The following is a 10,604-nucleotide window of genomic DNA, read 5'->3' on the forward strand; positions in this document are numbered from 1 at the left end:
GGTGTAGTATTACAGTAAATACACCACTCTAATGCATTTACAAATATCGGCCGCACACGATATCAATGCCATCATGACCCACATAAGTCATAATGAACTCAGCGGGAATTCAACACCAAACGTTCAAAGGCACAGTTCAGCTTACACTTGCCAATTGCATTACTCAAGACAGGCACACTGACCAACTCACGTGACGATCAGCTTAACAGATCGTCAGCGTCAGTTTGGCAGTGCGACTGCCAAAATAACTATGACACATACGCTGAGTTAGCATAACATATGCACATTTGTAGTTTGTAAGTATTAGTGTAAATTAGGGTAAGAAATCTTGTATAAAAGAAAGTAATTTCGAATAAAGAAATCAATTCTAGTTGCACGCTACATATAAGCGTTTCATTCTTTTCACTATGGTCAGGTCGTCAAAAATATCATTAAATTCATTGAAAATTACGCTATAGCTAGAGTTGACATTTGGAGAACTGTAAATTGTTGCCTTAAACGATTCGTCCGATAGCAAATTATTGACCAATTCTTTTGCTGTGAGCCATTTGGCTTTATCAGCCGGTGGCAGTTCGTTTGCTAAAGCATAGGTAAGAGGGATAGGAGTTGAAGGGGCCAGCCCAAGACTTCTTCTGAGGAAACTATTTTGGTATGTCTGAATCTTTTTGTTAATTGTTTTGGGGCAGTTAGAAGTGCAAGTCCTGCAGTACTCAATTTTGCTACGTACAACTGCTTTGTAGAAATTTAGGGCAACTTGAGGATGTAGGTCGGCCTTGACAGTAGTAATACATTTGAACAGGTTGGAGTTCCTATGAGAATTTTTAATAGTTTCTTTATAGTGCTCCTGGACTGATAACGACCCACTGATATGCCTGCTAAGAAATTTGATACAATGTACTTGTTGAATGGCTAGATTTTGCCATTGAATATCAACTGTAGTTTGTTGGTTCCTGCATAGATACATGACTTTAGTTTTATCAACATTGAATGAGAGATTTAGGCTATTACACATGACGGAGAATTCATTAATTTTTTGGGTGAGATTCGCTCTAGCAAGATCAGCACTTTCATGATAGGACATGATGAGAAAGTCGTCGGCAAATTGGTATTATCTGGTGTTGGAATTATGAATTGAATGGAGTTCCCTAATATAGAGGTTAAAGAGGCAAGGAGATAAGCTGCTACCCTGAGGAAGGCCATCATGAATTTCATTTGATTCTTTACCAAGCTGCAATTTTCTGAAAGAAAGGAAGTTTATAATCCATTCAATATATGTGCTATGTATACCTGCCAGAGATATGATCTCTTTGAGTTTACGAACATTAACACAGTTATAAGCACCGCCGCATCATGTAGCAAATAGTTGATACATGTCGTAGCCGACTTCCTCCTTCTATATGCAAAGGAAAGTTTAGGATACAATTCTTGTTCTTCAAGAAAGTTGGATAGTCTGTTTTTTATGCAGATGTTAATGCATTTGATAAACACAGAGATAAGGGCAATTGGTCTAAAGTTTGCGTAATTGGTTAAATCCTTATCTTTTTTGGGTATAGGGACAATTTTGATATTCCTCCATCTATCCGGAATTTGATTGGTTAAGAAAGCATCATTAAGCGCAGTGCGGACATTATTTAAGGCTTCATCAGATATGGATTGAAGCATTTTATAGGTAACCAAATCACTGCCACCGGCTGAAAGGCCTTTTTTAGCGTGAATTACATTGTACAGTTCTTCAAAGGTTATGGCTAAGCTATGGACGGGCAGAATTTCCTTATTTATTGGCATGGTGTAGTTGTGAGAAGGAACTTGATTTTTAAGCAGAGTTAGAAAATCCTTGTCATTATCACAAGACCACTGGGAAGTATTTCTATTTTGGTAATCTCCTCTTAGGGCTTTTACAAATCTCCAAGCGTCTTTAGTCGACGGGGCGTCATTTAGTGCCTTAATTTTGTTTTCAAAGCTTTTTTTCGCTTCTTTGACTTTGTCTTTCCAGTCTTTTTTGCAATCAAAAGCAGTTCTTGAAAATTTTGTGGGGACGGCATTGTTTTGCACTTTTTAATGGCTATTTTTAAAAATCTGAGGGTTTGTCAAGGGATTCGTTCCACCATGCTTTAGGGCTTCTATTGGGGCTAAGAGTGTGAGTAGCTTCTACTATCTCGGCTTGAAATTTAGAGTGTATATCATCACCATTTGGTTCAAAATTTATTTGTCGAAGATTGTTAATTAGTTTTTTTTTTTTGAGAGAAATCTGTGACCTACTATAGTAATGTTAGCTGATTCAATAACTATAGGAAAATGGTGACTTCCACCCAATCTGATTGGGTCAGTCTTCCATTGGAAGGGAATGCAACTGTTTGTAAAGCTTAGATCAAGAACAGAGCCATTGGAAGCTAGAAGATCATTTTTGTAAGTTTGCGAACAATCATTCAGATGCGAGAAGTTGTGTTCTTCAATGATATTTTGGAGGTTACTCCCACGACAGGATGAGACACTATCTCCCCACACTCTTGCCCTAGCATTAAAGTCGCCCAGGATCAACACATTTTCATGGTTTTCGAGAAAGCTCAGAAGTTTATTTATTTCACCTTTAAAATCAGCAATGGGTATATTTGGCTGAAAGTAAACAGCGCAAATCACCAGATTAGGGTTTGAGTTTTTGGTGCGAACTATAAGTATGTCAAAATTGGATACAAAGTTGACTTTTTGATACTTAATGTGTTTTTTAAGAACAATGGCCACCCCGCCATATCCGTCGTCACTATTTTTTTCTATAATATTATAATTTATGATGTTTCTGTAGTGAGGTTCATTAGAACTGAATATTTCACTAATAGTAGCTACTCACGACGAGCATATCCGCGCACATGTGCGCCAACATGCTGGCTGTCGTTTGCTACAAACGGCGAGCGGCTCATAAGTGATTTTGTACTCAAAGCGTAAACATGGAAAGGAAAGACGCGGATGATGCAATTGAAATACTTATGACTTAGGGTTTTTTATGTATGTGTTACTTAAATTTATTTATATTTTACTTATATGTATGTACATACATATACATATAGTAATTTAGCCTCATTTATCAAAAATTCAATTAACGCACATGGCTTGGATGCATTTATCCGCGATGTGCACACTGCAAGCATCAACACAAAATGAGGTTGTTGTTTTTGTTTCCAATGCGATGCTCGCAAACCACGCTACAAACGACGAGCATGCTCGCTGAAAATCAAAATTTTTTGATTTTTGGCGAGCATGCGCGCAAACCGCCCTACAAACGACGAGCATGACCCGCAAGCCGCGCATGTGCGCGGATATGTTCGTCGTGTGTAGCTACTGTAAGACACGCTACGTCGAAGTCATGGTTGTTCAAATAATATTCAATTGTGTTTATATTAGCTTTAAGGGATTGACAGTTGTATTGTAAAATTTTCATTGTCATCTGTCAAAGGAGTTATCAATACTATTTGTCACTATTTCTACCTCTTCTTGAATCATTTGCTGGTCAAATTTTTCTTTTAGCGATTGAATTTTGTTAGTAACTTCGCCTAGTTGGTTATTCACACACGCAGTTTGTATGATGCTGAAAAGATCTGTAAGAAGCTTTTCCATTTCGGTCACTTTATTTTTTAAATATTCTGGCCTGTTAAAAACGGCTTCTCTGGCAACTTTGGTTCTGTTTTCTCTACTATTTCCTTGCATTGATTTTGTAGGTTTATCATTTTTTGGTGTAATCAACTTTTTAGCCATAGTGCTGTATTTGACTCGAGTGAGTTTTTTATTGGTCACTAAATCACGGTTTCGAACTTCATTACCATTGTTTACAGTGAGTTCTGGGAATTCGGAATCTTCTACCTGAAGAAGGTCGAAACGATTTTGAATTCCCGCAAAATATGTTTGTATTGTTTCCCGCCGCGATATGTTTTTCACCGTTCTAATATAATTAAAATTACGTTCTTTTTCCCATACCATGCAATTTACTTTGTCAGAGGATTCGTATTCTACACTGCCGCATAGAATACATTTTTTGTTGCAAGAGTTGCTGTCACAGGCCACTAAACCACATTTGATGCACCGTTTTTTGGATTTACATGAGAAGCGAGTATGCCCTAACCTCCCACAGTTCATGCACTGTCTGAGGGGTGGTATGTAAAAATCAACATTTAATTTAGTATGGTTAAAAATTATATATTTTGGAATCTCTTTGCCAATTTTGATGGTGGTTGTGGGAATGTAAGAATCATTTTCTGGGTTTCTACGCGTGAAGCGTCTAACCATAGATATGGGTACGCTGGATATGGCGTAAGCCTTAATATCACCGTCCTCACTCCATGTAGGAATACCCCTTACTACACCATAAGTTTCAACCGCTGTTTTCGGAACAAAGGCTCTTAGACCCATGTCCTTGACTTTATCATTCAAGACAAAGTTATTTGCCGCAGCGGCATTTTTAAAAGTGACTTTATAAAGACTTTTACCAATTGCATAGATCAAATCAAGATCTTTTATCCTCAGGCGTTTTATTTTATTAAAGAGAGTTAAACCATTTGTAATTTTTTCATTGTACATATCATTGCATTTAGATGAGTCTACTAAGACCAAATAAACACAAGAAAAATTTTCTGGGTATAGAGTTAAATCCTCATTTAGGTTTGTACTGTTGTTGTTAGCCTCCACTGTATCAGTAGTCATGAATACATTTTCATTAGCATTTGTCCGATTGTCTGCTACCTCCACTGTATCAGTGGTCATCGTTAAGCGTTCATTGGCAACTGTATTAATGTTAGGCACCGTCACTGTATCCCTACCGTTTTCTGACGCCACTAACGGAATTTCCGTAGCCGCCAAACTCCCGTTATCGCACTGCATGTCCATTTCGTTTTCACTAATGTCATCTGACCTAACCTCCCTTGTTACACTCATGTTAGTTAGTTTAATTAAATCATTATTTTTTAGGTATTTAGCTATCTTAGACCCCGTGGCCTTTTTGGAGCGTTTTCCCTTGGCCGTATTGACCATATTGGCACTAGAGAATGCTTCGAAATCCTCAGCCGATGACGCCATCGACCTTAGAGTCGACGTCGCCATGACGGCTGGGGATTTTTTTGGTGCCGTTCGCGGCAGACTTTTACTTTTTTAAACACTTTATACACAAAATTTGACTTCACCTTCACTACTCGAAAAACAAGATCACTCACCTGACTCCCGCTTTGACACAGAAATTGGTGTCCTCTATCAAATTAAAACCTTTTAACACGTTATTTTCCAATTATTTGACGCCAAAAATGTAGTAGTCCAAAAAGGAACGTGTATTTCCACACGGCTGTTTGCTGTACTATGTCAGAGTACAGCTGCTTACAAAGAGAAAAATATTTTACTGTATGCACATACATATATGTGCAAGTGCGCAAAAGAAAATTTCACTAGGTTGCAGAATCACGCCAAACACGTCCACCACCACTCGTAGATGAAAAAGGAATGGGAAATGTTTAGCTATTTGTACAACGATTTAGGGGTGGGGCGGAGGGGGACGGGGTGTGGGCCCACGTATCTTCCCTAAACGAAAGAGGATTGACGCCGCTTTATGAAAAGTCACCCCTCACCCCCCCAACCCCTCCCACAGACCTCTGGGGAGCTGTTTGAAAATAGGGGAATTTTAGATTTTTTGCAAGGAAAGAACAAAGTTAAACTTGCGTCCGAAGAAGGGGGGCTGAACACCTTTTGCAGAGAACACCTTTCTGCGTAGGCGGCCTTCGGTCGCGCTTAGGGATTAAAACCCTTATTACGTGGAATTCTCCTTTCTGTGTGACATAACTGGGGCTACCGCCCCAGTGATATAGCCTTGGGAAAAGATGAGGTAACTAGAATTCCCTTTCTGTGTGGTAAACCTGGGGCTGCCGCCCCAGTGATGTCTATTTTGGTTACTGGGTGTTTTATAAAAATATCTTGTATATAAAAATGTGTATACAAATTTATAACAAAAATTTGCAACAAATACCATATTTCCAACCGACATTATTGTTAAATTAGTTGTAACGTCAAGTCCACTCATGTGATGTATGAGTACGCAGAAATCAATAGTATAGTGTATGGTGACACTAATGTAATTATCGATAATAACTCACCACCACTGAAGTAAAACAGAATATAGACAATATACCATTTTCTTGAGCATAACGTGTGGTCTTTTTATTAAACCGATCTTACATGGTGTAAAATAATTTTAAAGAAAGTTAAAAAGAATTGGGTAAAACAAAAAAAAAAAGTAAAGAAATGCCGAATAGCACAAACGACGCAGGTGTAGAGACTGGTGGAGTCTCAGGTATCAAACCTGCAAAAAATCTAACCTTAACGAGTGACATGCACACCACGTGGAAGCAATGGATTCAGCAATTCGATTGGTATGCAACAGCTATCCAACTGAATAAGAAATCAGACGAAATTCAAGCAGCAACGTTAATGGCAAGCTAGGATCGGAGGTGTTAAATATATACAACAGTTTCAGTTTGTCCGAACAGGAGTCAAAAAACATTGGCGTAATAAAAGAAAAATTTGCAAACTATTTTAACCCCAAATTGAACGTGTCATTTGAAAGATTCAACTTTTTCAAAGCGGTACAAAACGGGAGTGAGCTATTCGACGATTTTTTGACCAGAATGAAAACACTGGCGACAATTAAGCGGACAAGAAGTTTCAGTGCAAGAGGTGCGGTACAACACATAAGCCTAGATCGTACCCGGCATACAGAAAAACGTGCAGAAAATGCCAGAAAAAAAATCACTTCGCGTCACAGTGCTCAACAAGAATAGATGCAAGGAAAAACAAAAAGGTAGATGCGCTTAATAACAATTCCGAAATGGATGAAACATTATATGTGTGAACACTGACTACTAACATTGAAGAAGACTGGGTTGAATCAGTGAACGTTGGTTCAACAAAATTCGATATCAAATTAGACACTGGGGCACAGTGAAACGTGTTGCCGGAAAGCATAGTAAAAAAAGTGAAAGGAAAAATAGAATCTTCGAATACCAAACAATTACCAGCAAAGTCTCGTTATTTTACACTGCTCGACCTAAGAAGAGGGTTTTGGCAAATAAAAGTGTCGAAAAGAAGACAAGGCTATTTGACATTTGGAACCCCATGGGGAAGGTATTCTTGTTTGCGCCTCCCCTTTGGCGTAGTATCAGCACCAGAAGTTTTTCAAGAAATAATGACGGAGTTATTAAAAAATTTTGAAAATGCAGAAGTTGCCATGGATGACATCCTCATCCACGCTGAAAATCGAGAAAAATTAAAAAATACTACAAAACAGGACATAAATACTCTTCTTCAAGCCGGATTGAAACTAAATAAAGAAAAATGCATATTTGAAGCAACTCGACTGAAATTCCTTGGGCACATAGTCTCAGCTGATGGCATGGAAGCCAATCCAGATCGAATTGAAGCGATAAAACTTCTCAAAAATCCAACCAATAAAGTTCAAAGATTACTTGGTATGGTAACGTACTTGAACAAGTTTATTCCCAATATGTCGCAGCTTACAGAGCCATTGAGAGATTTATTAAAAAAGGAATCTGAATTCATATGGGAATTCAAGCAGGAACAAGCGTTCACAAAAATTAAGAAGTTACTAACACAAGCTCCTGTACTAAAACTGATGTCAATGCACCAGTACTTATTTCGACAGATGCAAGTTCAAAAAGTGTGGGAGCCGTTCTAATGCAAGACGGGCACCCAGTGGCATATGCCACAAAAGCATTGACAAAATCAGAGCAAAACTACCCGCAAATAGAAAGAGAAGCCCTCGCAATAAAATTTGCTTGTCAAAAGTTTCACGAATACATTTGTGACAAAGATCTAACCATTGAATCAGATCACAAACCTTTGGAGACTATTTTTTAAAAAAGTATTGACGTAGCTCCAGCTCGATTGCGCAGAATAATTTTCGACGTTATACAATACAACCCTAAAGTGGTTTATAAAAAAGGTCAGGAAATACCCATAGCTGACACCCTTAGTCGTGATTGTAATCACGACCCCACCGAAACTCTCGAAAATGAAACGTTAGAAGTGATGATCGTCGTGTCAATGTCTAAGAAAGCCACAGTAGAGCTTACGGAAGCAACAGCCGAGGATGAAGAACTGCAGCTTTTAATTAAATACATCTTACAAGGCTTCCCTGACGAAAGTGGTAAGCTTCCAGCGGGAGTTAGACACTACTATAACTTTAGGGAGGAACTAGCTTACCACAACGGCATCGTATTTAAAAGCGATAAAATTATAGTACCGCAGAAATTAATTTCAAAAATGCTGAAAGCAATACACACAGGACATTTTGGTATACAAAGTTGTCTCAAAAGAGCAAGACAAGGACTTTATTGGAAAGGTCAGTACAGTGATATTCTAGAAATGGTTAAAAGCTGTCCGGTCTGTGAAAAAACACAAAGAGCTAAAGATAAGGAAGAGGTTTTAATAAGAGAAATACCCACCCTTCCGTGGCAAATAGTAGCATCAGACATATTGTATTTCAAAAATGATCCGTATCTAGTAATTACAGACAGTTATTCAAACTACACTGACTTGAAAAAACTTACAAATCAAACTTCACAAGAAATAATAGAGCACCTCAAAAATTGGTTCTATGTCCACGGAGTTCCAGAAATATTTGAAAACGATAACGACACATCATACGAAAGCAAAGAATTTGAAGATTTTGCAACAACCTGGTGTTTTAGTCATCGCACGTCCAGTCCGCTACATTCAGGCAACGGATTAGCAGAACGAGCAGTTCAGTTGGTAAAAAATATATTGCGAAAGTGTAGCCTCGACAATACAGACTATCGGCTAGCACTACTCAACTGGAATAATACTCCTAGAGATCCAATCTTAGGTTCCCCAAACCAAAAACTATGCAGTAGAATCACGCGTTCACAAGTTCCAACCTCAAATCAAAATCTTCAGCCTAAGACAATAGAGGGTGTTGCGAATAGATTAAAGATTTTAAGAGAAGAACAAACGTCATATGCTAATAGAAGCACAGTGAAAGCTGAAAACATAAGCACATACGAATGAAAACGGCACACAGAGATTGATCAACTGGTAAAATAGTAAAAAATCACGAAAATAATCCAAGATCGGTTTTAGTTCAATTGGATGACGGCCGCATATTCAGGAGGAATACATCTTGGGTACGCAAAACAGATGCTAAACTGCCTATCCCAGAAAAAGTAATAGTACCTCACACAACTACGGAAATGTGCCAAGCCTCACCAACTAATCGCGAAGCAACATTCGACCAGCCTCAAGCAACACCATCTTCTCAGCAAAGGCCAAGAATCGACTTGGAAACTACAGGAAAAGCTATCAATCCGACAGTAACTCTGCCTGTAAAAGCAGCTCAGCCTCCTTTGCAACTCTCCACAAGATCAGGGAGAATCGTGAAGCCACCATTGAGATTGAACTTGTAATCGTAAATATTACTTAATATTAAACCTAGAACTGAATAGTAAAATACTGAACTCAATACTGAATTTACAAAGATGAATTAACTGTAAAACTCAAATTTAGTTTTCGCCAATGCAATCAAAAATGTTCATTGTCTCTATTATTAATTTAATTTAATTAATTAAATTACTGATTACATACATAAATTAAACACTTAGATTTTTTATAAAAAAAGAGGGATGTAACGTAAAGTCCACTCATGTGATGTATGAGTACGCAGAAATCAATAGTATAGTGTATGGTGACACTAATGTAATTATCGATAATAACTCACAACCACTGAAGTAAAACAGAATATAGACAATATACCATTTTCTTGAGCATAACGTGTGGTCTTTTTATTAAACCGATCTTACATTAGTGCACAGATTTAGTAAATTAAATTTTTGTAATAAAGCGTGAACTGTTGTCTACAAGTGTGTGTAAAAGTTTTTTGATTCGATTCACGCGTTTGGGCACAGCAACCCAAATCGTTGTACAAATTCATAAGCAGTACCCAAAGGAATGAACTAATCGCTTTCAACAAAGTTGGTCGCCAGCCAACATTTAGCAATTCCACTTTTTTTCCGTGCAACCCTGCGTGAGTTGAACGCAAAAGTTGAACGGAAAATCGCCGCGTGCGATCACCTTTTAAGTTTGGCATACCTGTAGCGCCAGCTGTTTGCCAGATACTTCTGTATGTGCATGTATGTGTGGAAGAAGTGGACCAAACATAAGTAAATCGTACATCTATGTTAGCAGAGTGTATATGTATGTGGGTACGTGGATCGAACATACGTGCATAGGTAGTGTGATCAAACATCTATGTTGACCAAATGTGCCTGTAGGCGGTCATGGATGTTTGATCGAACACAGTTGGTCAAACGTTAATGATATGGTACTCAGAGAAATTTCGGAGTGCTCGGTAAAACGAAAGTTAAGGGAGTGTGGGTGTGTGATTGTTCCAAACAGCGGTTTTTCTTTTTAGTTTTCTTTATACATATGTAAGAACATAAGTACATAACACGGATCGAGTCAGTTAGCCTGGCATAAAGGTATAAAAAGACCCGGTTGGCGACGAACGGGTCAGATACAAAAGTTACGGTGCTAATGTGGTGATG

At 38.2% G+C, this 10,604-nt stretch overlaps 1 protein-coding gene across 2 annotated transcripts; it reads left to right on the forward strand.

The window, feature by feature from the left end:
- Positions 1-6,154: 6,154 nt before the first annotated feature.
- LOC108361689 (uncharacterized protein K02A2.6-like) lies at positions 6,155-10,554 on the forward strand. 2 transcript variants are annotated; one of them, XM_017614386.1, is made up of 2 exons: positions 6,155-10,262; positions 10,472-10,554. In XM_017614386.1, exon 1 carries the CDS (start codon positions 8,074-8,076, stop codon positions 9,070-9,072), a length of 999 nt encoding a protein of 332 aa, XP_017469875.1. In that variant the 5' UTR covers positions 6,155-8,073; the 3' UTR covers positions 9,073-10,262; positions 10,472-10,554. The 2 variants fall into 2 exon arrangements, with proteins under 2 accessions (XP_017469875.1, XP_017469874.1); XM_017614385.1 differs by having other exon boundaries at positions 10,390-10,550.
- Positions 10,555-10,604: the final 50 nt, after the last annotated feature.

This window comes from Rhagoletis zephyria, unplaced genomic scaffold (assembly GCF_001687245.7).
Source record: "Rhagoletis zephyria isolate East Lansing unplaced genomic scaffold, Rhagoletis_zephyria_1.1 Rzeph_scaffold_00816, whole genome shotgun sequence".
Lineage (NCBI taxonomy): Eukaryota > Metazoa > Arthropoda > Insecta > Diptera > Tephritidae > Rhagoletis > Rhagoletis zephyria.